Genomic DNA, 25,499 nt, shown 5'->3' on the forward strand with positions numbered 1-25,499 from the left:
GAGCTGGGAAGATTACTTTACAATTGCTCCGGCATTGTCCGGAGACACGGCAGCATCTCTGCATTCAGAGAGATCCGTGTGGCTGCAGTGAGAGAGATCACACTCAAGGCTGCACGGATCAGTACTCTCACGTTGTTGCTGGTTTGGAAACTAAAAGGGCGACTTCGATATTGTTAAATGCTGCGGACAGCTTTCGCTCGATCCGGCCCGTTTGTTTGCGTGTCCAGTCTCGCTCAAGGCAAAGTCTCATTTAGAAATATCGCAAGATGCGTCTCGTGGCTGGAAGCCAACGGTGGAAACGTGAGTGACAGTTGGAGCGTTTGCTGTGTTGGCGTAAAGAAAGCAGAGATTTATGGTTGAATATTTAGATGATTTTGACAATGTGGATGAGATTCTTCCGAATAAGACGTGTCCGTCAGCGAGACAATAAATCCATAATGTTGTCTGGCAGTTATAACAACAATCGGAGTTAGTCAGCAGCAAAAACAGTACTTTCAGTGGACGTACCGACGGTGAGCGATTACATTGCAGCCAGTTTGCAGCGCTCTCACTCAATACTGGACTAGTTTAATAAAATGTGTCCTTAAAAAACACCAAAATGTGAGAAATAGGGCCGGAAACCACAGAAGTTACCCAATAATGAAATACACTTTGCTTCTATAAGTGAAAACTAATACGTGTATTCGCCTATTAGAAGAAGACTATAAAATAATCTGCCCGAGAACAATCGCACCAAACTGATCGGTCTTGACTCCTCACAGAAGGTGAGTAAATCCATACTGCTCCGTCATCGGTGATTAGGTTTCCATCAAGGCCAGGCCACTTCATTTTATAATGCTTGTGGCGATAACGGAACACTCGTTCACTCATTCGCTATCGGTTTGTCTGGTGCTACGTCGTAATGCATCCATACCCCCACTGCAGGAAGCCGCTGTGTGCAGATGACAGCAACCTTCAGTTTCCAGTCCGTTTCTCCGTCCAGCTGGTCAGTTCTGATGAAACATGAACCTGAAGAACACAACACCCCCCAAAAAAAGGTGAGAAACACCATCAAGATGTGGAAGGGTGTGTTAGGTTTGTTGGCTGCAATTACAGGACACAAAAATGTGGGTTTATTGTCGGAAAAAAGAAAAGAAAGTGTCGATACGCAACTCGACATCACGCGACGGAGGCCAGTCACGTGACCGGCGATCAATGGGCCATTCGGATCAAATGGGTCAGTTAAATGAGCGGCACTCAGGAGGACCGTTTAAGTGGCGCTCCCACACCGCCGCACGGCCATGCAACGCCTGATGTGGTGTGAATGCAGCGGAGGGGTGAATGTTAAACACGCAGCCTCGTAGAAGCACAAGAAGAAGAAGAAAAGTCTGTGAATTGACTTTGAGGTGTTAGTCACACAGGAATATCTTGCTGAGGTTGTCATACCAGATAGAGTGAACAGTTTATAGCTTCAGAAGTCCACTTTTCATTTGTTAAAAAAAGGGACACAATGTTATCATTTACAATTTGCACACTCACTCTAAATCAAAAGACACACAATTCTGTATCACAATTCCACATCACTTTCAATCGCTTAACATATATTGTTTATCAGTGTTAAATATTTGCGTTTTTGAGAACCCTGGAAAGTTCTGAAGGTTCAATCTTCAGCCAACAGACGGACTGTTTTGAGAAATTTGTTTGGGAGTTTGTGTTAAATAGAGCACATAATGGCACACATCACAACACATTGAGCTTGTAAAAATGGTGTTACTCTAATAAACTAGTGTAGTCAAACGCCAGCAGCACAGTGCATTAGAGCCCGTAGCGCAGAGCAGCTGTGGCTACTGTGGACACCGCAAGGTCCGATAAACGTTGAACAGCCATGACCTGTATTGATCAGAGGTATTATTACATATGAAACTGATGGATGAGAGCAGCTATTTGACAGAGAGGGTATAGGGCAGCTATAAACCATCCCTGGAGGGTTAACTATGATGGAAAACATTAACACAAGGAGGATGATTCATACCTTCCTTCTGCTGCAATGACACTCACATAGCAACGCTGAGGTGTGTGTGTGTGTGTGTGTGTGTGTGTGTGTGTGCGTGCGTGTACGAGGATTTGAAAGACACAATCTGTGAAAGATAAAGGTGTGTGTGTGTGTGTGTGTGTGCGTGCACGAGGATTTGAAAGACACAATCTGTGAAAGATAAAGAGGTGTGTGTGTGTGTGTGTGTGTGTCATTAAGACATCAACAACTCCCTGCCAAGCATATTGACACATCAAAGATTGATGGAAATGATGTCCTCAGAACATTGCCTCCCGATGCCCCTTAGAAAAGAGCCGGGATCTGACGCACCTCATTGATTAATTGGAATTTGCATCATCGGTCACTAAAGAATGGGACATAAATCATATGAATCACAGGCCTCCGTGGAGATGATGTCGAAGGACTGGAAGTGCGGGGGCGGGGGGAAAGTCACATTTCTCATCGGAACGATCTTGAGACAGTTGGTTAAAGTGCCACGAGGCATAAAAAGTTCAGATGGAAGTCTGTTTAATGCATTTTATTTATGCATTACTATTTATTGCAATGGTCTATCAATGTTTTTAAAATAAAAAAAAGGGGTAGTTTGGTTATTTTTGTATTGTTTTTGTATATTACATGTATATTGCATAACCCGTAGTGGATGGCGGTCGACACGGCCCCAGTTTGGAGATGCAGGCAGCGGGGGGGCAAAGCAATGTAGTGCTGTGGACGGGGCAACAGAAAGGCCCATCGGTTTAAATGTACGCTATATTTAGAATATCGTCACCGCTTTGACAGCCTTTTTCTACAGGAAGCTGAAGCCGTTATCTAGGCTCTCTTCAAAGCCACCGGGCTCCGTTGATAAAAAACATTTGAAGTGACAGAACGTGGATATTGCTGGTGTACCGCTGTCTCGATTGGTTAGTTTGTTGGTGTCATTGTGTGACTTTGGTGTTTTGAATGCTTCGTCTTATTCACTCGGGTCTCACAGTAACACCAACTAGCTGACCGATGAGGAAGCAGAAGACCAGCATTTCCTGTGTCCTGTGTGGTCAAATAAACTTGCGTAATGAATACGTCTTTTCATCACTGTGACGCTTCACATTCATCAGTTTGCCTGCTCACCATTTTTCTCTGATGTTCTCAGGAATATCATGTCTGCAGGAATCCTTTGGTTCTACAAAGAGAAAGAAAAACAAAACAACAGGAGTGCAAATGGCGCTGTGTTACTGAGCGCCGTGACAGAAGCCAGATGAATCTTCCTGAATAATTAAACAAGGTCAATACCTTGACCAGAGGGTGAAGGAGAAACCGTTTTTTAAAGTCACACAGTAATGGACATTTAGCAGGAGCTACATTTCATGTTGGCTGAGCTGAAACCAAAGAATCACATGCTTAATGTGAGTGGGAGCTTTATAGTATCGAAGTGCATTATCGGTTTCACAGCCGCAGTAAAGCAACACTTTGCCTCAAATCCTGTTTTAAAGTGTCTGGTCAATCAGTTCCCACACACAAAACAAGTAAAAACATGTTTTCCTCTTAACTATAGCACTATTTATGATATCTAGATCAATAATAGCACAACAGGTGAAAGAAATGTTTTTATTTTGGGGTGAACTGTCCCTTTAAATTGACTGAAACCTGAGAAGCTGGCCAAGTAATTCCCTCATTAGCTTTTTTTTTGTGCCAAATAACTGATCGTAGAACGAGTTGTAGTCCGTCACGTCGTACTTTAACACCAGTGACGCAAACGGATGTTTAAGTTTAAAGCAGAACTTAATTCTTTGCAGGAGCCTTTTCTTATGCAGAACGCTCTGGAAACACTTTCTCTTTAAATAGAACTGGATTATAACACGGCTAAAGCCACATGTAAGCAATGCATTCTAAATTGCTTACTTCCTAATTAGTTTAAGAAACTATTATTATTAATAACATTTATATTGTTAACATAAACTTAAACTGGAGAACAATAAACAGCTATTCACACATAATCAAGTATTATTTGTTTCAGGAAACTGTGCTAAATTGATCCTTCTGAAAATCGTTGCATGCAAAAAGATATCTACAGGACACAAGGATTACCTTATCAACGATGATCAGGTCCCCAACTTGTATGTCTGAGCTCTTCACTTGAGTTTTTCCTAAAAGAAAAAAGAGGCCGATTGAATGACTTCACATCAGAATTGGACTGTTCGCTTTTTAAGATATGCTATGAATTTTTAAACGGCTATGAAATTAAATATTGGTATTGATTTCTGGCACTTGAAAATGACGCCGACTCTCAAAACCACATTTCTCTCTCCCCCTTCTAACAGATTGATTACCCACCAGCATGATAATGTAACACCCCTCTGTTTTCATCTCAGGGCAAAAACAATGGCACGCAGGGTCACTCTCAATTATATTGCCTCAATATCTGCCGCGACCCTTCTTCTCCTTTTTTACTGCTCACAAGCACACATAACCATCTATGTACATGGACGGGAGCACATGGAGAGAGTGCGATGCTACATCCTCAGCCACGGTCACGGATACCACACAGAGGGGTTTCACCACACATTCAACAAAAGGGACAGCTTAGATCACACGGTGTTGAGAAACTGAGAGAAAGAAATCGATGGTCACAGCGAGAGTTCTGTTACAAGTGTGGATCGAGTGGAGTGCCGGCTCTTGATTGCACGGGAGGGCTTGACCAGACGCTGGAATATCCGTTGTCGTAATGTCAGCAGAACCTCAGCAGTCGTGAGGAGTGTGGACAGATTTCTTCTCACTCACCTCGCACTGTGAGCTTGCTGTAGAGTTGAGAGTTCATCTCTTTGTCGCGTCGGTACCGACGCACTTCGTCCACGGCCTCTCGCACCATCGTAACGACTAACACGAAACCCTGAGGGACGGACACGCACACACACACTTCACATATGAAGCTTGACACAGACGCATGGTTTACGCGTCACTTTATTAACTTTTAATAAAAAGGTTACCAGAACTTAAAAAAAAGAAAAAAGTAAGAGTAAATTCTCAGGTCAAAGCAGGAGAATAGGATTATGGAAATCATGAGAAAAACTTGAATATTCTCTGATTTTATAAAGTCATACATTTCGTCAGACATTTCATTCACAAATTTATAATAATTATTTTATTAAACACATCGCTTCAATTTCCAAGGTTGAATCGACGTCACCTGCCGTGGGCCACCGACCTCAAAAAAAAACATTTTATATATATATATATATATATATATATATATATATATATATATATATATATATATATATATATATATAAAACGATATGCATCTTTCTGATATTACTGCGTTTTTTCACTGCAGCATTAAAGAGTGATTTTGAAGAAAACCCATCACAATTTGTCTGACTCAGAGCCCTAGGGGGCATCCTCAAAAAAAACCCAAAGATATATTAAATTCACAGATAGATTTTTCTGGAACTAGAAATAATTGACGTCTTTTCATTGAAAAAGTGACTGAAACGAGTAACCGATTAGAAAGATTGCCAATTCACAAATCAATTAATCAACTAATCATTTCTGTTTTAACTGGCTTTTGTTGCATGTTGTTAATAATTTGAGACAAAATCATTCATCCATATCAAAGTAAAAAAAGTGCATTCACCAGAGGTGCCCAGTACGTGTACAAGTATCCGATTTTCAGAGACGGCACAAACTGGGAGCAGGCCACCACCAGGAAGTAGAGATTGAGGAAGAACTTGAACTGCTGGTAGAGAACCTGAGATGGGGAGCAGAAGACAGCGATTCAGCGGACATGTTGGCGAGGTGAGTCGAGGATGACGACGACAGCCGCAGAGGAAGACAAAAGAGGAGGGAGCAGCAAAGATGGATTTACTGTACAATGTTCCGTTGGTGTAACGAGTTAATGCTATTAACTTTACATTAACCTAATGGAAACCCAGAGAACTTGTGTTCCAAATGGCTTTCAGGGTACGGCCTTCCTGCAGCACGCACCTTGGTACAGTTGGTGCGTACGCTTTGCAGAATAAACAGATAACCACGATGATGAATGAAGGAGGAAAACTGGCCAACTTCCTTGAATCGCGCACACCAAAGTGCTACCTGCGACGTACCGAGGGCTCTTTGCTAATGGGCTATCCGTCAACGCGGATCCCTTCCTATTCCATTCATCTAAGGTCAGATTTTGAATAATGTTTGCAATAATGAGAGCCTTGCATCTCGTCACAGATTATCCGAGGCAACGCGATCAATTGATGGCGCTCTGCGGTTAATGAACCCCGTGACCTTTAGGGGAAAAAAAATGCACACTGCTGAACTCAATTTGTGTGCATTTAATAATTCATCGCGGTGGGAGCAAAACAGAGCCGGTGTGTTCGCCGTCGATGAGAAAATCTGCGTCTCTAACAGACGGTTGACATTTTATGGCCCGGGCCAAAGGCGGCTCCTCTTAATCATGGAACCATTCGGTTTTCTAATAAGTAAGTCTGATGGCTCTCTAATGTCCCCGACAGTGTAAACCATGAACCTAATGACAGAACAGTTAACAATTAGAACCAACGCATGCTACTGTGCTTTACACACTGTTAATGTGTGACATATTTCAACTGGAAGGGACGAAGGGCCACTGCGGGGACTGTAAAAGTGAATAACAGCGGGAACATTGACTTAAAATTAAAAGCCATAACCTCTGCGTTTACGTGCATTTAAAGTGACTTCAGTTACATAATCCGACTCACCCCAGGCACAAAGGTGAAGATGTTGTACTTCTGGTTTTTGATGGCGTTTTTGGGGTACTTCTCCTCACATTTCTCCGGGCAGCCGAGCCACACCGTCCTGGCCTTCAGCTCCTTCTTCCTCCGACAGACATGGGCCAGGCAGTCACAGCAGCTGAGAGAGGAAGACATTCAGTGGAGACCTCACACCGACCACATGCTACCAAAGTGATCGGGCACAAAGCTAACAATCAATTAGCTGTGTGCCCCGAAACATAAATGAATCCGCCGGTTACTTTCTTGATTAAAAGGATTTATTATTTGCTCTGGAAAAAGAAAATAAATTAAAACAATGTAAGTGGCTTTAAGTGGCTCATTTTGTGCAATCGGCAAGTCCACCAAACACCAAGTGAATTCTTTGCGTGGCGCCATCACATAAAGTCAATGTCAAGATGTGACTAGATGACAACTTGTGCCGGACGACCTGAATAAGTTGACTTCAAATGAAGCTGCATCGCAAAAAAAAAAACGACAACCTGACGATGTTAATCCAGATAAGGTCGAAACATTTTTGTATTTGTCTATGGGCAGCAATAACTCATACTTGTATAGAGACCATACAAAGCTCATACAAAACTTGACGATGACGTCACTGCCACAAAGTTAGCGCAGCATGGCTGTGATCGATCCAAACTCCAGTCACAATATCGCCATGAGGTGGATATTTCTGAAATGCTTTTGATCCGTTTGTTGCTAAGAAATCACATTAAAATCAGTTTATTTTGGGTTCATACCACTGTAGTGAACTCGATGCATTCAGGAGGCCATTTGCTTTTTTTACATATTGGTTATTTGGACGATGGCTGATGACAGAAAGAAATGGTGGAAAGAAACATTGTTGACATCGACACGGAGATGAGCGCCTCAACTATACAAATAAACGCAAATGATCCTGCAGTCAAACTTGCTCCAGTGCCCGAGGTGAAAACAAATAGGCTTCGCAGCACCATCACCCAAGACAAAGAAGAGCAGGAAATTGTAACAGTCAAGAAGCTAGGAAATAGTTTGGCATTTCTTTGTTTTGCACCTTATCGCCTCAATTTTGACTAATTGTCTCAACCGTGTTTAGTTTGTGTCCTACTCTCAGGAACATGTCATGACCTAGTAAATAAAAAACACTGGCTGATGTCTTGCAAATTTGGGATTTCATAAAGTCTTTTGTGTGGCTGATTGTGTCACCTTATGAAACAATTAAGTAGGGAAGGTGAAGCACAATAAACAATGTAGGGGACCTAAAGCAATAAAATGTGTTTCATTGAAATAAAAAAAGGAAAACAATATATATATATATATATATATATATATATATATATATATATATATATATATATTCGTGCCAGTGTTAATTAGATCTTCAAGGCATCTTTTGACACGATTTCAATGATGAAAAGGTCCGTGTCTCTCCAGGAGGGAATGCCCTTGCTAATGCTGTGGGAGTTGTTGATTTCTCCTCATGCTGACTCCAACATACAAAGAACACCAGTGTTATTCTTGTGAGATTACCAAAGTCCTAAAAAGAGATTGGAAAGAAGAGATGGCTTGTGGGTTGACATTCACTTTTTGGAAAAAAGTATTTGACTTTCCATCAACCTGCTAATGACTACATTGGGGCTTATCTAGCATATCTGATATCAAACGCAAACAAAGGTGGGTGTAAATTACAATGAGAGCAGCTGTGAGCATGACCTAAACTGGCACCTGAGGGGAGGGGGGGGGGAGAGTGTCAGTGTATACCGTCATGCTGATCGACTTGGCTTTTCCACTTTTTAAGCAAGTTGGCAAAACACAAAGCTAAATAAATTGGTAGAAAAAATAAAGTCTTGTTTGCGTTGGCCTTGATGTTCTCTGCCTCTGTGCACTCCCGGTCCAGTTTCATAAGAGCGATTTATCTGAGCAAATGAATGCTATTCAAATAATATGCCATTTGAACAGTCTGGGCTTATTCAGCGTGAATTATTTGTGTTTTATAATCCCACACTAAGCACACATAAAATTACTGGAAAGCATCAAACTGGTCAGCTGTGAAAAATCCGATTTGTTCATTAGTGGGTTGGGTTGTGGGGGGCTGGGGGTGGAGAGGAATCAATATGCAGCTTCAACCCGAGACGCACCACTAACGACCGGGCGGCACAGAAAACAGAATATTCTATGAAATTCCTCCATTGGTAAATGTTTCTGTTTTGGATTTGTGCAAACATTTGGTTATAAATGTCACACATTGTTCTGCCATGAACACACACACACACACACACACACACCACCACCCCCCCCCCCCCTCCCCTCCCCTCGGAAAGGAGCATCTTTAGAGGGCAAAACCTGTCAAATGAATCATTAGCTGGATAAAAACGCACCGTTCTGTTTGAGCTGAAAATCTTTTTGGACTGATGGTGCGCATCGAGGAACTCGACCAAAAAAAACACGGCTTTATCCTCTCTGCACTTCACGCACAGCTACCGGTGCGTTTGAAATCCAAACTATCACACTGACTGACATTATACACTGCGCATACATTTAGAGAATGACAAAAACAGACAACTGGCAGAAGGTCCAAACGGAAGTACAAGTTATCGTAGGTTTCTTGGAAACTACCTGACCTAGCAGTGTGAATGAAAACTTGAACCAATACTCTGTGGCATCTATGTTTAGAGATCTTTTAAAGACAGGCTTAAAAAAAAAAAATACTAATCTCATACAAGCAGTGTATTAATAGTAAGAATATTATACCAAACGTTATATTAAAAACACCCAAGGCCACCCAGACTGTAGTTAGTAGATGAAACAGCAGAAATTGTTATACAGTTTCTTTTGTGTTTTTAGACTTGGACTAAGGGAACAAGGGTACTTGTGGCTGGAGCACGAGTCGCATATCATTTCTTTCATGGCCACCAAGTCGAAAAAAAACCCACACAGGAGGCAACGATGCGATGGCGCAGAAATACCTGCCGCAGAGGACTTTCCACCCTCCGAGGAGGAACCAGCCAAGGCCTCTCCGTCTCTGGTTGACTCTGGCCCGGGGCAGCGTCTGGTAGTCGCTCTCGTCGTTCTCGAAGCCGTCCTCCGACATCATCAGAGGCATCTCGTCCAGGTTAGAGGGCTCATCTTCTACGGAGTATCTGCGAGGACAGAGCACGTCAGACATAAAAGACACGGAACGCAGAATTGAGATAGCTTGTGTGAATGAAGACGACACACAGAAAAAGCCCCACATTGAATCGTGACAATTTTCAATTTTTTTTTTTTATTGGACCACGTGCTTTAAGATACAACCTGCACTCTCATTACAATAAACTCCTCTTTTAATCCCCATGGATGCTTAATGTACATGTGATCTATAGACAGGCCGTGTAGCCAAACTATGGACATTATGTAGTCGGTTAACAGTCAAGATTTAGGCTACATATGGCACAAGGTGTGCAAAGGCAAAGCTGAAAGCTAGTTAGCCCAGAGTGCGTCTCCTTTTCACAGTGTAAAGGACACAGTGGAAACACTCTCGAGAAGCACCCGATATATTATTCATGAGGCTCCTCTGAAAAGAATTCAATAAAACTAGGCAGTCTGTAGCCCGACAATAAAAACCTACATGGTGTAACAATACTGGCCAAGCCAACCTCAATCGAATGCAAGTGACATACTGAGAACCCCACACACAGAGAGCCATGTATACAAAACGCTGCAAACAAAAACACATTAAAAATGAACGAGAACCTGCAAATTACACACAAAATGGCCGCATTCATCAAACCACAGCCAACTTATATTGAAAAGCATAGACGCACCAAAAAAGTGAAAGTAATTTTGTATTTGTAATACGTTGATATTTAAAATCAGTGAATCCATCTATTGAAACACTGATGAATGCGACAGGAGGCCTTTCAGAGACTGCAATGAGTATTGAGTACCAACGTGGATGTCAGAAGAAGAACGGCTCTCTTGGTTACGATAAAGTCACACCCATTTCCCATTCTGCTGTTGAGGAGCTGAGCATTTACCTGCTTCAAAAACACCAACAACCATATCCACACCCAGAAATATTTAATTTTACTTCCCACTCAAGATGCACAAATGGTGAGCGGGTCTCCATACAGAGGTTGTTTTTGTCCCCCAGGTACAGTAAAGTGTGTTTCTGAAGAAATGATACAAGTTTCCATCGGCTGAATGTCACATCTTTGGTTTCTGGGACAGATGTTTTGGTTTTCAAACAAGGAGAATACACCCGCTGTTTTAAAAATATGAATTGTATATTAAACCTAAGTTTAAGAAAAAAAAAGAAGAGGACCGATGATAAAAATAACTGTACAAAGACTTCACAATACAAGAAAAGATGAAGAATTGACTCGGTGCAGTGTTTCTCACAGGTTAGTTATTTGTGGGACAGAGCTTTAACGCCCAACGCTTAAAAGCTGACTGCAAAACATTTTAAATCTCTGCACTCACCAGCTAAACAGTGACTTTTCATTTAATTCAACTTGGGATATGACGATATTGGGCTCAGGTAAAAGCATCAACAGATACATAAAGAATGAATGCCATAGAACTATCTTTTATTATCTAGTTTGACAAGTTTTCCAGTGTCAAATATTGATACATTTCTGACATTTCGCTAGCTATGACTAACGTCTCACTCCCGTTTGATGAGATGAAGTAGGGAGCCATCTTGCTTCTTTCTCATCTTGGTTTTGAGTTGCACATGTGCAGTACAGATAGGAGACGTACCGAACGCATAGCGAGTGATATTGTATCAGTGGAGGGCCAATGAGCCGATAACTGATATAACGTCGGTGCATTAACTCTCGTACTTGCCAAATTGGACCCAGATTTTCCGAGGCATACTTGTTCCGATAACCATACCAATATCTGTACAGCTCTACACGATTCTGGGAAGTTTTATAAATCAGTTTTCACTTAAAACTTAATTTACAGACTTCTAAAAAGGAAAACAATTTTGTGTAGAGGCAGATCCATGTGGGTGGGCTGCTCAAAAAGAAAAACTAAAATTTAGAAAACTCTGGAATATAAGCGTGCTGAAAGGTCACTCCGGCATACCTGAAAGAGTGTCATGTACCTACAAAAAAACAGCATCAGCGGGGATGTGAGCTTAAGATCGACCTGATACGTCCCTTCAGCGCCGTTCATCATGTCGAAGCATACCATGCAGACGCTTGTGCTCTTTAAGGGACATGACCAAAATAATTTAGGGGAAAGCAACAGGGAGCGGTAACGCAACACACATTCATACAGTCGCACAGTTAAATGCTTACAAGCACAAAGCATAACACACAAATCAAACAAACTCCCTGTGATGTCAACAGAGAAAACCTGGTTATCCGGTAATTATTAAAGTCGACTTGTGGTGAAAATATTTGCAGAGTAACCTTATAGAGCAGCAGAGTTCTAGCAGACAAGAATAGGACGGCTCTATAACTGAATCTTTATTCACTCTGTACTCTTCCACCATGACATCAATGGACCTCATCTAGAGAAATTGACTCAACAACTTGACACAACAAGTGGAAGATTTGTTTTTAAGCCAGAAACTGTCGAAGGGATGACAAACCTAATTGAAGCAAAAACATACTGGATTTGATTTAAAACCAACAAATCAACCACCAACTTATCATCACCGTTGTGTTGATGCACTGTTGGGACTTGCCAACAAGAAACGTTAAACAGCCATAAGAGCGAGTCTTACTATAGGACTCCCACGTCTGGTTACATAATACAACTCTAAATCCGGTGGAAACGTGGGCTGGTTTGTAATATAAATACATAAATAGAAAGGTTAGCTGGCTCTCCTGGGCAGCACAAGAGTCGTTGCCAACAATTGTTTCCTGTGTCGGTTAGAAAAGCTTTATCAGTGCGGCTTTACCAGCACCACTCACTGCTCTGTAGCTGACCCAGCAGTCTGCAGTAAGGACCTCCACGGTGGTGGGGTCAGACAAGACCCCCTCCTGGGCCCAATTAACTGTTACATGAATCTCATTACTGAGAGCAAGAGAAAGGGATAGAGAAACGCGCAGGTGCTACGAGAGTCTCATTATCCAAGTGTAAACGTGGCATTGTAAATGAACATGACCTGCTCATATTCATAGCCAACTCCGGTGGCGTAGACACAAACATGTACACTTACACTTTGTAGTCAATTGGTAACACAGCTGCTACTCGGTCTAAAAGTACCTGGTCATGCAACTTGTTCACTTACTTTCCAATCCTGACCCTGAGGGCTTTATTAGCTCATCCTCGTCCAGTCTGAACGTGAATGACGACTACAGTGTACAACAAACACTTCGTGGAGCATGTGACGAACTTGCTGAACCCGGACGAGCCGTCATGTGACTGCGAGTTAAATGACAGGAGGGGGAACCAGGGCAGAGCTCAACAGATATCCGCCGCTAACTAACCCGCACTGAGCGGTTACGGAGTGTGTGGTGTTCACTAGTAGAGGCAGAGTCAACGACAGACGAACGTTGAGCTCTACGGGTGATGTTGTGTGAGCGAGCCGGGCGGCTGTCAACCAGGAAAGAGCGGTCAGCAGCGGTCCTAGCAAGACAAGCTAACAGCCGCGACTCGAATACAAACACGCGACCCCCCCGTCCCGCGAGCGAGCGTGCGAGGCGGCGGAATGTGAACATGTTAGTTGAACGGCTGAGTCGTTAGTACGCAACCGAAGAAAACCGCCTAGCTACGCCCCTCCATACCTTGAAAGCCTGGCTGAGCTGTAATACGGTATTCGCTTCGAGTTCGTCCGTACCGGATTTAACGGGATGCTGTCAGCCATCTTGGCTGGGCAGTACACATCCTGACGTCACGATTTATGATGCGTTCGCTTACGCTGACCAAATATTGTAACAATGACTTTCGCTATGAGAAGTACTGTGACGCTAAGATTAAATGGCATAAATAGCATAAATGGTGTATTTTAAATGTTCTCTCCGTTGTTCTATCACCTTAGCACAACGTAGCGCTTGTGCAACGGATTTCTGAAACAAGCCAAATAAACCGCAAATGTTGCTTCTTACCAGAATTGGCTTAATTTAATGTAACACTACGGGGTTTCCGCTTTCCGAGAATCGACGAATGCAGCATAAACTATCCGTTGACAACGAATTTAAAGCAGATAACCAATTGGCTGAATGCTGATTAAGACAGTAAGATGCGGTTGAAAGCTAATATAATAATGTATCCTTTATTAATCCCACAGTGGGGAAATTAATCTCTGCATTTAACCCATCCTTAGTAATGAAGGAACAGTGGACTGCAGTATAAGTGAACCTTTGAGTTGAGAACAGTTTGAAAAACAAGTTATAGGCCTTCGTTAAACCCACCCATATTCTTACCAACCAAGAAGTCTAAAGCTAAACATGTTTGTCTTACTTTGTTTATTTTTCATTTAGTACCAGATAATATTCAAAATAAATCAGCTTATTTAGTTTTTCCATTGGTGCGTCTCCCAAACAGAAACTGCAATTTCCTTATAAACTTGAAAAGCGTCCACTTTCTGATGTGTTCCCGATAACTGGTGCTGTGAGGATGAGTATTCCTTCACTGAGATGAACAGCAGGAGGGGCATGTGTTTATATCATAAAAATTGGGAAGGAATATTTGAATAAAAAATGAAAAAACAATGATGCAAAATGGATTCCTGCTTTTGCAAACTGAAAACCGATTGCACCCAAACTTATTATTATAACTAAAAGTAGTATTACCATTGCTGCTGGCCTAAAACAAGAACATACAATATAACAAATACACAACAAAAAAAACATATTAACAAATGCACATTGTCTCTGAGTGCATGTCTGTACATGTCTGACCGCTCCTGTTTAACTTTATGCAGAAGTTGTTTGCAGAAAAAATAATTGCTTTCATGAAGCATAAGTAAGCATAAGAGGTTAAGTTGGCAAAATCAGTTGAAGCTAAATTAAATGACTTTCTATTCGACAGAACTTTGTATGCAATATTAAATGTGTGAAATAACATCAAGACACGTCAGCTCTTTTCAGTGTATAAACAGAGTGAGGAAGTGAATTGAACATACAGACTGTTCTAGTTTTTATTCGGGTCCAACATTCACAACTGGTAATTGTGGGTATGAATGAGCATGTTTTGTGCTTTGCACCCGCTAGCAGCATTGGGCAGCTGTCCGGAGGAGATAACAGACTCTTTGCATTATTGATTTGAACATATGTCCCCTTCTTCAGAGCAACCATACGTCTCAGCACCGTAGGAATTTTCAGGTACAAGTTAACCGACTTATTTATGAGAACAAAAAAAATTCACAAATGACGGCAAAGTAAAATAGTCCCATGTGAATAACCTCAATTCATAAAAAGTTTTTTTTTAAGTCTATATATAATACATAAGAACAAACAAGATGATTTACAAATATTTTAATGTCCATAATAGATTGCATAAGTATCAAGTCTCCATTCATCTTTTCAATTGATTCCAATTTCGTTGCTGTCATCGATGAGCATAGAAAAATGCCTATTATTTCCCAGGTCCATGCCTGTCTTGGTTAGACTGGTCATTGGACTTCCTGCGGCGCTCACTCTGTTCATGCCTGCAGTCAGAGGGTGCAGCTGAGAGATGCTTCTGTTCTGGATCACTGAGATCTCGTTGTTCTTGGTGGCCAGGCTGTTAGCGATGGCCGTGGCGTAGCGGTTCCAAAATCCAGGGTCTACGTCCATCGCTCGAGCTGCCAGGTCCTTCTGAAACATCTCTCCGAACTTCGCCGCCTCCCCGCTCAGCAGGGCCATGGGGTTCTCTACCGACAGCCGCCGGCCTCTCCTGGCCGGTGCGTTGTTCCACATGTGAGTCCCCATATGGACCTGAAAACGACACGCAAAGATGTTAGATTTGGTGGATGCTTTTGTTTCAAAAGGCGAGCATGTTTAGCACGGGATATTACAACAAATAATTACAAAAACTCAAACTGAATTTCAGATCCATTTGTTTGACTTGGACCGATCTTTCATTGGCATCTGTGTTTACAAGATCAGATTAGTTGATTCATTAAACAAAAGAAAATTAATTAGCGAGAATTAAAAAAGATGCCAAATATTTGTAGGTTTCCATCTTCTCAAAGGTAAAGATGTTCTGCTATTCTTCGTCTTATTATATGATAGTGAGCTGAAATATCGTCGGGTTTTGGCCGGACGGTTTTGACAAAACAAACAATTTGAAAATGTCACTTTGAGAAATTATTTTTTAAATTATTTTCTGATATTTGATGACAATAAAACAATAACATGTCTAACATAACCAGCAAACTAATCAATAAGAGAAAAATAATTGTAAATTGCAGCCCTGTTTTTAGACAATTGTGGTGAATAGCTGACACACTAAAGATGTGGGAAAATAATCATATAGATTTGGAAAGACCTTTTTTGCTTTAGTTATCTAGATCTATATGTTGTAAAATTTCTGATAAAAGGGTTCTGTGTTTCAAAAGGAAGTTTAACGGCAGTTTAAATTCACAAACGTGCTTTACTTTCTCTTTTCCTTCTGGACTTTTTCCCTGGGAAGACACGGAACGCTTTTAATGCGAGACAACATGTGAATACTGAAGGACATTTCCAGGAGGTGTGGTCTAATCCACAATACAACGCAACGCAGAAATACACCCACTAAACCTATTAATGATTCATTTATTATTTACCACTATACCACTAAATATATCCATCAGCTTGAATCCAGACAGCACAAAAAAACATCTTTATCTACCTTCAGATTGCCTTTCGTGGTGAAAGCTCTGCCGCAGATAGAGCACACGAACGGTTTCTCTCCGGTGTGCGTGCGCTCGTGGATCTGCAGAGCGCTGGCTGACGAGAAGTTCTTCCCGCAGGCGTTGCAGTTGTGCTGCTTCGGCGTTCGCCGGGGAGGCGCGGGGCCGAGCAGGGAGGCCATCCCCGGGCTGCCGACTGACTGGTAGGCCGGGGGGATGTGCACGCTGAATGGTGGGTGCTGCCCTTCGGACGGGTTGAGTTGGTGACCGTTCATCTCGGCTTTTATCAGGCCCGACGACGTGCTGGAAACCAGGCTGGGAATGCTGTGACCTGCAGCTGAAAATTAAAGTTTTCCTCCCTTTAGAATGTAACATCATTGACATCCTCAAAACAACACATTGAATGAACTTCAGCAGGCCGCGTCAATTCTTACTTAAGTAGCACAACAGGGTTAAAGTACCTCTTTCTCTGCTCAGCCGGAACGACATACAATAAGGAGTCTCCTCTTTCACACAGAGCTTGCTGGCCTGTATTCCTCTCAGCTCTTGGGCCGCTGCTGATGCAGAGGTAGGAGACTCCGATTGCTCTCTCTTCACCGATGCCGCCAAAGGCTCTTGGGGCTCTGGCCTGTTGCTGCTCACTGCAGAGGATTTCATGGTCACGCCCTCTGAACTGCTTTGCACTGGGGACCCTGATACACGAGGGGAACAGGAGGACTCCGAAACATTCGGGCTGCAATACTCTGGCCTTTTCTCCGATAGCGAGCATTTAATGTAGTGCTCGCCGCTGTCATTGAAACCATTTGTCAGGGGTTTTATGCCGAAGGAGTGGTTTAGGCTTAAAGTGGAATCAATCATCCTCATTTGGTTCTCCAGTGCGGCGATACTCGAAACAATGCTGGTGGACTTAGGAGGAGAATTACATTCAAAGATCAAGGGTTTGGATGGATTTACAACCTCCTCCATGTTTTCTACCTCCTCTTCCTCGTCCTCGTCGTCATCCTCCATTGAGATGTCATCAATGAGGTCATTGTCGTTGCTGCTGAGGCTGTCGAAGCTCCTCTCGTTGAGGGAGGCGTCGCCGTCCATCTCCTGGAGCCCGTCCACCAGGGTGGAGTCCGGAATCTGCCCCACCATGTGCATACGGATATGCTGCTGGAGGACAACGGCGTTGGTGAACTTCTTCTGGCAAATGGGACACGAGTGTTGCACCTGAACGGGGGCATCTTCTCGGTGCACACTGACGTGCGTCTTCAGGTTGCCCTTGGTGGTGAAAGCCCTGCCACACACTTTGCATTTGTAGGGCCTCTCGCCGGTGTGAATGCGGTAGTGCATCTTCAGCGCACTCTGACAGCTGAGGACGCGATGACAGAGGACGCACTGGTTGGGATCTGTGATCTTTTTGTCGATGTTCTCCACCAGCTGCTGGAGTTTTGAGGTTTCGGATGTTTGCATAAAGTCCAGGAAGCCACCGGTTGGGAATTTAGCTTCGTCAGAGCTGAACGAGAGGGCCGGGGAGTGGGAGACAGGGGACGCCGAGGGGACGAGTTCAGGCGTGATGGCCAAGGACGGGATCGTTGTGCTGGTTGCCTCTGTTACTGGGTTGACTCTCGGTCTCAGGGAGCAGTTCTGGGGCAGGTGCACCCCCTCTGTTTGCAGTATATTGGACGCTTCTGTCTCACGATGGGACTTTGGAGACGGTGAAACAGGAGAGAGATGAGCCTCGCTGCCCCTGTGGTTGGGTGACAAAGATACACATTCACCAAGAGCTGGCTGGTAGGGAGATTTAACGGATGGTGTTACGCTTATAGGGTCATTTGAGCCGCCGATGCTGGTAATAGTGGAGGAAAGCGGAAGGCCCATGGTGGCCGGCAGAGTGGCTACAACAGGTTTGCTCTCCAGCCATGAAGAGGCGGGTTTTTCTGCAGGGAAGGACATTCCGTAGGGAATCCCAGAACTTGTTGGCACATTGTCCAGATACTCTGGCACCGGGTAAGGGTTCATCTGAACGTGAGGATACTTCTCTTTATGCCTCTGGAAGTGCACCTTTAAGTTCCCTTTTGTGGAGAAGCGATTTCCGCAGATGTTGCACTTGAAGGGCCGCTCTCCTGTATGGGAGCGCAGGTGGATCTGCAGAGCGCTGTCGCTGCCAAACACTTTGGCACAGAACCTGCATTTATGCTTGAAGAAGGGCTCCTCTGGGCTGGGCTTAGTTTCGAACAAGGGAACGCTGGGCAGCTTGCCCTTCCTGTGCTTCATCAGGGCAGCGAGGGGGTCAAGTGCGTTGGCTGTGGCGGCGATGCTCGCTAAGGGATTGGGGAAAATGACGCCGTTGGGGGGGCTCTGAGGTAGAAATGGGAAGCTGGAGGATGAGCTGAGGAGGCCGCTCTGCCCCAGGCGGAGCGGGCTGGAGGAGCTCAGTGTCTGAGGACAGCTCATGCTGCCGGTGTGCGAGCCTGCGTAAGGAGGCAGTAACGTGCCGCTCCTGCAGCTGGAGAGCGGCGGGGTTGAATTTTCCGACGGAGCTGAGGTACATGTCACATCTCTAAAGGTGGACTGGCCGCATACAGTTTGTGAGGGTAGGCCGTATGATTTCTCGAGCATGGAGGACAGAGAAACCGCGGCCTGCCCATTGACGGCAGAGGGCATCGTTCCCGACAGCGGCAGGATGGGAGGAGGAGCGATGCCTTGAGAAGGGAAAGGGTTCGGTGCCAGAGACAGAGATCTGGAGACCGGGTTTAGAGCCACCTGGGTTGGCTGTCGGTTCATGATGGCGACCTGGCTGCAGATCTGCTCGATGAGCTGCAGCTGGTGGACCTGTTGCTGCTGCAGAGCCAGCAGGTGCTCCAGGATCACCGGGATTGCCGTCGTAGCCGCCTTCCCCGCGGTGCCACCGGCGCCGATCCCCTGGGAGAACTGAGCGACGGCCACCCTGGTGCTGTGGAGGATCTCCAGCGTCACGTTTGTGCTCGGCACGCTGGGGCCGCCAGACTCGGCTGCATCTGGAGGCCGGGGGCTGGAGGTCGTCACGTATTTGTCCCGCTCGAGCTCCATGGCCTCATCACGCTCCACGCCGTCCTTTAAATTATCCAGACTGACGTTGTCGTTCGTCAGCGTCTCCCGCAGCTCAAAGCTGCCGTCCGTGGCCGAGTCCACGGACGAGTCACTGAACGCCCCACTGGGAACCGGAGAGGGTCCGACGGGAGATTCCTCGGGAGCTGGCATCCCGTCGTCGCCCTTCACTATCAGCACCAAAGGTTCCTCAGTGCAGACTTTCTGATGTTCACTCAGTTTAGTCCAAGTGAAGAACTCAGCACAGCATTTGTCACAGATGTATGTGTCCTCGCTGCTGTGGCGCCGTCCATCGATCTCCTCTCTCTCCATGCCCTCCATGATACCTGAAGGCAAAAGAAAATACATATTTGATTGATGGTTTATCGTCCTGATTTCACCAGAGGGACACATTTCCCTTCATTACATTGTAATTACTCCCCGACACAGAGCAGCAAGTCCATCTTTCCCCAACTCGTGTTGTGTGGACAAGCATTGTTCCACAAGAGATCCCAAAGTGTCCAAAGGAAACAAAAATGTCAAGCTGAATTACAAAAAGGTTATGCATCTAGAAACGGACCATTTGATGTTAAAGAAAACATTCAAATTTAACGTGCCCCACAATAACATAACTAGGTTTCAAACTCCATCCCCCTGTTTGCAGATGTTAATAATCTCCCCCTGAAAAATCAATAAAGTTCAACAAAGTTATCTGGCCTCTCGATTGTGCATTCAGACAGATAATGAAATCCCACTTTGATTCCCCCCCCCCCCCCCCCCATGCATTTATACATTCAGTAATGTGTCACAAAAATAGCGCTTTCCACATTTTGTTAAAAAAAAGAACATGTTTGTAAAGTTGATCGCTAATTTAACTGTAAAACACTTCCCTGTGACTCAAGTGTTTTTAATGGAGTGGATCACAGCCATTTGATTATTTTGGGATATCAATCCACTGTTTTAAATCAAATTATTGGTTAAAATGGGAAAGAAAAAAAAAATCCATACAACACCTCACATATCTAACACACTTATAAATCTTGCGTGCCTCTGTTTGACAGAAGATCTTGAGGATGTGATACATATAATCCCTGTTCATCTGCTCAGGCTTTGCCCCATTAGGAAACAGACAGCAATACCAGATGGAAAGATTTGGGGAAATCAATAGTGCATTATTGTTACATACACTCGGGCTTCCCCACGACAAATTCAATGAAATTAACAATTTTAAAAAAGTACCAGAAGTGCAAAGATATTGTGAGGTTTAGGTTTGAATATGCAATTAAGATTTATTTTTCATTCAACATCTTTTGTTTGCAACATGAAAATACTAGTAATTTTCTTTCTGCTACATAATTAAATATAGTGTGTGTGTGTGTGTGTGTGGCCAACACATGTGCTGCACCTTTGTTCTTAAACACGGTGCATGTGGACAATTTTAACGAGCACGTCTTTGTTTAATATGAATGTTTGTGTGTATGTGTGTGTGTGTGTTTATGTGTGTGTGTGTGTGTGTGTGTGTGTGTGCGTATGTGTGTGTGTGTGTTTCCAAAGCAGTCAATACATTCCGGTTATCAGTGTGTTTCACCACCTGAACGAATGAGTCCCAGTGTGCTCAAGCTAAATACAGACTGGGAAGTCTGGTGTAACTACACCAGTACACTTAACCGACCCTGGTGTCTGTGTTGATGAGTATATGTTTGTTAAGGCCGGACACTACAGGAACAAATATTGTGTTTTCATGCTCTGGTCAATTATTTAATTTGTGTATATTTTGCTTTTATTTCATCTTTCAGATCAGGGGAAAGAGAACTTTTCTACTTTTTTTTTTTTCATCAAAATTTCTCCTAAAATACCCCGAGAGTAAGCATGAGATAATACCTCATTACATATTTAAACATAACTTCTCAGAAAACTTCTGAGACTAAAAAACAATTATCTTAGTATGCGTAACCAACTGGGGAAATGTCATGATGATATCTATTATATATTTATTATTACCCTATTCACCTGTTGTGTTTTTAAAATGTATATTATTTTTACAATATAGTCTGAGAAAAAAGTCATTTTCGAGAAAACGGCTTTTAAAGATAATAAAGGCCGTTTTCTCTAAATTAGTTTCTTTCTCTACTTCAGCAGCTCTAACATCCACCAAACGGTACACGTTCCTTCCTCTCTATATTCTGAATGTTATTACAGAGGGGTGCGTTCTCATATCATTAACAGCCTCATTTATACAACATTTTATTAGAAAATGTCAAAAATTGATTTTGGCAGTATTTTTTGATATATTAAAAATTATTATTCAATAATGGTTCAATTATTTAAACTTCCCTCTGTGAAAAACTAACCCTAATACAACAACATTAAACAATAATTCTGAACATGGCCTTTAATAAATGTTCAGATTTCTGTTCTGGAAAATTATGAGAATAAGCACATTATATAAGATAATTAAAATAAAATAACTAATTTGCATATTTAGCCATTACATTTCATAAAACTTGTCATCAACGGGGAAAGTTTCATGGCGATGTCTATGAACTATTTCACTTTGCTCACCTGTCGTGTCTGCCCCCAATACATTACAGGCTTTAGCTTACAACTGTCTCATATCTGAGATAATAAAGAAATGTGTTCAAATCAGTTGTCTTTCAGTTGACAAAAGAAGAGGGTAACCACAGCCGAGTGGGTGGAATCAGCTTGAAAGTCAAACTCGTATAAAAGGTAAATAATCAGAGCGACTGGCTCGCCATGTGGGTGGTCTGAGGATCACCGAGGCGATTCAGCAAACACAGGAGCCAAAACACTTCCACTGTCTTCGCTCTGGGTTTTCGTCTGCGCTCCGTAACATTTACTTCCAGTAAAAGCAAAGCAAAGATCAGCTTTGATTTAAAGCTCCGAGTATATTTCCAAATACAATAACGCCGACAGAAATGTCACCCTCGGTCAATCCATCCACAACGTCGAGCATAAAACAGATTTTGTCTTGTTTTCTTGCTGTGTGGTTTGGAGATGAAAGGGGGAGAGAGTGGGGGGGGGGGGGGTCTGCAGCTGAAAAGCGAACAGGCTCTGCTCAGTCTCTGCCTCTCAGGGTGTGACCTCCGAGGCCGCAGAGGTCAGTGGTTCGCATGTACTAATTGTATTATGATCCAGACACGGAGCACTTGCCCCTCGCAGGGTGAGGCTGACAAAGGTTAAGGGAGGGAGGGCCCGAGAGAGGAGGGCCTCTTTTACACTCGACATCTTCTCACAGCCACAAATAATAATAATAATAATAATAATAATAAATAAATCTCGGACAAACATATGAGCAAGTGCTGCGGTGGAGGTGATTTAAATGAATGCCTGGATTTGGTTTTCAGGCCTTTTTGCTTTTGAGAATGTTGCTGTAAATGAGGAACAAGGTCGATAATGGTATAAATAAAACACATGAATCAAATGAACCATTTAACATTTGATTTAATTTCCCCACCGACTCATGGACTGTCAGTCAAAGCCAGGTAGCACGAGCCATTCTCTCAAAGCGTCGAGTTTAAGGAGCGCAGGCCAAACTCAATTTAAAATACTGTCACTTTTAGAATGGACCTGTTTCCGACAGTGTAAAGGTTAATCTAATTATTTAAATACTGGTGCCGGTGTGAGTTACTGCTCAGCTGTTAAGTGTTGATTAAAAGGCTTTTGTTTTACTTACATGAGAAGAAAATGTAATTGTTTCATTGAATATGAAAATATTAGAAATGATTTTAGGCTTCTGGTGTACTAAAACAAAGGCTGGAAATATGATAAAGAAGTGAGATCTAGTTACAAATAATACAAGGCTGACTGTTTATTTTAATGCACTCCATTTAACCATTTAATCTAATCTCTTTTGGTTGTTTCATCGTATAGGAAATAGTACAGAATAAGACTGTACAGAAATGTTGTGTTAAGAATTAACAGTAAAATACATGTGAATACATTATGATGATCACACATAACAAGTAATTTCATCAAAGCCATGGTTTTATTTGAGATGGTTTTCTCCTCAATAAAAACTAAAAGTTGTAGTAGTTGACAGGAAGGCCTCGAGCCAGAATAACAAATAATAACCCTTTAACAAGTCATTATTGGCCTTGTGGGTTTATTCTGTGTTTTGGTGGATGTATCAGTAGTTTACAACAGGCCCTGTTTCTACTTATCACCCTCAAAAACAATTTAAAAACAATTTAATTAAATAGTTTTGTGCAGCCTGCTGTCAGCACTTCAGCCAATACATTTGGATCTGGATTAATATTTGTTTTACAAACATTTAAAAAAAACGAATTACAATTCTATTTAATTCTCTTCTTGTGACCGAAACATTAAAACAAATAAACAATACAAAAGAAAATGTTTCGACTTCAAAACGTGAAATAATGTAAACATTTTTTTTTTTTTTTAAATCACAACAATAATGTTAGAGTCGGGTAAAAAAACAAGAAGTAAAGCGACCTGAATCCCGAGTATTTACACTTTAGTTCACTATGAGATCAAAGCCGCGGGACGCAGCGGAACTTCGCCCCGTGAAAGTGCTGTGGAGCCTACCACTCGCGCGGAGGAGTCCGCCCCGTGTCGCCTCTTCCTCTGGCCGGAGGTGCTGCGGCTTGGCTTGCTTGCGTCGGGACATGTTGCTCTCTCTCTTTCTCTCTCACTTTCTCTTTCTCTCTCTCTCTCTCTCGCCTCCTCATCGACGAGCGGCGCGTGGGACCCTCCGGAAGGAGCGGGGGCCGCTGGATGAAGCGGACGGCGGCGGCGGCTGCTGCTGCTGCTGCGGATGCCCCGTGCGCAGATTGCGCATGTCAGTGTGATTGTGATGGGGAGGAAGGATAATGCTTTTACGACTCTCGCTGCTGCCCTTCGGGGGGGCGGGGGGGGGGGGGGGGGGGCGGTCCAGCCAACTCACGCTAGATATGGAAATGAGGGATGGGGTTTTAATAATAATTAGTTCACTTCCTGTCCGGTGCGCCGCTGCTGCTGCTTCTTCTTCTTCTTCTTCTTCTTTTTTTCTCCTTTTTTTTTAACGCACAACTCTCGGAGCAGCTCCGGCATGGTTTAGTCCGACATCAAGTCACCGTGGGTGGCTCGCGCGTTTCGGGTTCGACCTGCTTGTCATCGCGGTGAGGTCCGTTTGGGTTCCGAGAGTTTCCTCTTTGCGCTCTCGGATGAGTAAAAAGAGACTTTCTCACGCTGTAGATGTGGATGGACGTCCCGTTTGCGTTTGACGCCTCTCTCACACACACACACACACACACACACACACACACACACACACACACACACACACACACACTCAAGACAGCTGAGTAACACACAAGCGGGAGCCGTCACGGAGCCGGTGGCCTTCCACAGGAGGATAGTCTGTATGCCGAGTCTCCAAAAGCTGCGTAAAGTCCAATTCCTGCGCAAAAGAGCGGAATAAACACGTGCGTAAAAGTCACAACTTTGTGCGTAACTCTCGCTCCGGTCGCAGACAGGTCCGATCTGAAACCGGCGGCTGTCGGAAGTGAGACTCCCCCGGTTTATCCGAGGCACCGGCGCTCTCCCCGTTGCCTCCGCCTCCGGTCCATCATTAGATGTCCTTCAGCCGCCTGCGATAGGCTACTGCCAGGATGCCACAGGAGGTGTTGGAGCCCTGCTTCATTGGTTACGACCTCCCACAATGCTGGCGCCATAATGGACTGAAACAATTCCTCGAAGTTGGAAAAAGAACTCTTTTCTTTGATGATCAGAGATGCGAGGAGGGCAAACCGACCGGGGTCTTTTTAATGAGACGGGTAAAATGAGAGCTTCATTTTTGTAGTTTCTTTTGTTGAACTTTTTGGTTGTTTGTTGCCATTCAGACCTCCAACTCACAGCTTTCAGTTAAAACTGTCACTGCAGCTTTCACCAAGAGTCCAGCGCGTTGTAACAGCGTGTGAAGTGCATCATAAAATC

The 25,499-nt window shown here is 43.5% G+C and overlaps 2 protein-coding genes across 6 annotated transcripts in view; both read right to left on the reverse strand.

Moving 5' to 3' along the window:
* The window catches only part of atp9b (ATPase phospholipid transporting 9B), a 41,136-nt gene extending 27,536 nt beyond the window's left edge, over nucleotides 1-13,600 (reverse strand). For 2 of the 5 annotated variants that reach the window (XR_004610101.1, XM_034544664.1), the window contains exons 1-8: nucleotides 13,465-13,564; nucleotides 9,709-9,882; nucleotides 6,734-6,884; nucleotides 5,641-5,754; nucleotides 4,787-4,895; nucleotides 4,094-4,152; nucleotides 3,137-3,188; nucleotides 914-1,008 (exon numbers count right to left, since the gene is read on the reverse strand). Coding sequence is in view for 4 of the 5 variants with exons in the window: in XM_034544664.1 (XP_034400555.1) it covers nucleotides 914-1,008; nucleotides 3,137-3,188; nucleotides 4,094-4,152; nucleotides 4,787-4,895; nucleotides 5,641-5,754; nucleotides 6,734-6,884; nucleotides 9,709-9,882; nucleotides 13,465-13,544 (834 nt within the window). In the remaining variant the exon portion in view is untranslated. Of the gene's footprint in view, nucleotides 1-913; nucleotides 1,009-3,136; nucleotides 3,189-4,093; nucleotides 4,153-4,786; nucleotides 4,896-5,640; nucleotides 5,755-6,733; nucleotides 6,885-9,708; nucleotides 9,883-12,968; nucleotides 13,418-13,464 lie in introns of those variants that run through there. The other 3 variants (XM_034544661.1, XM_034544662.1, XM_034544663.1) reach the window with 3 other exon arrangements.
* Nucleotides 13,601-15,204: 1,604 nt separating this feature from the next.
* Nucleotides 15,205-24,192, reverse strand: sall3b (spalt-like transcription factor 3b). Its single transcript, XM_034545375.1, has 4 exons — nucleotides 24,111-24,192; nucleotides 16,955-19,891; nucleotides 16,493-16,830; nucleotides 15,205-15,597 (listed from the first exon to the last, which is right to left on the reverse strand). The coding sequence occupies exons 1-4, from the start codon at nucleotides 24,190-24,192 to the stop codon at nucleotides 15,205-15,207; spliced, it is 3,750 nt and encodes a 1,249-aa protein (XP_034401266.1).
* Nucleotides 24,193-25,499: the final 1,307 nt, after the last annotated feature.

This window comes from Cyclopterus lumpus, chromosome 11, assembly GCF_009769545.1.
Source record: "Cyclopterus lumpus isolate fCycLum1 chromosome 11, fCycLum1.pri, whole genome shotgun sequence".
NCBI classification, from domain to species: Eukaryota; Metazoa; Chordata; class Actinopteri; order Perciformes; family Cyclopteridae; genus Cyclopterus; species Cyclopterus lumpus.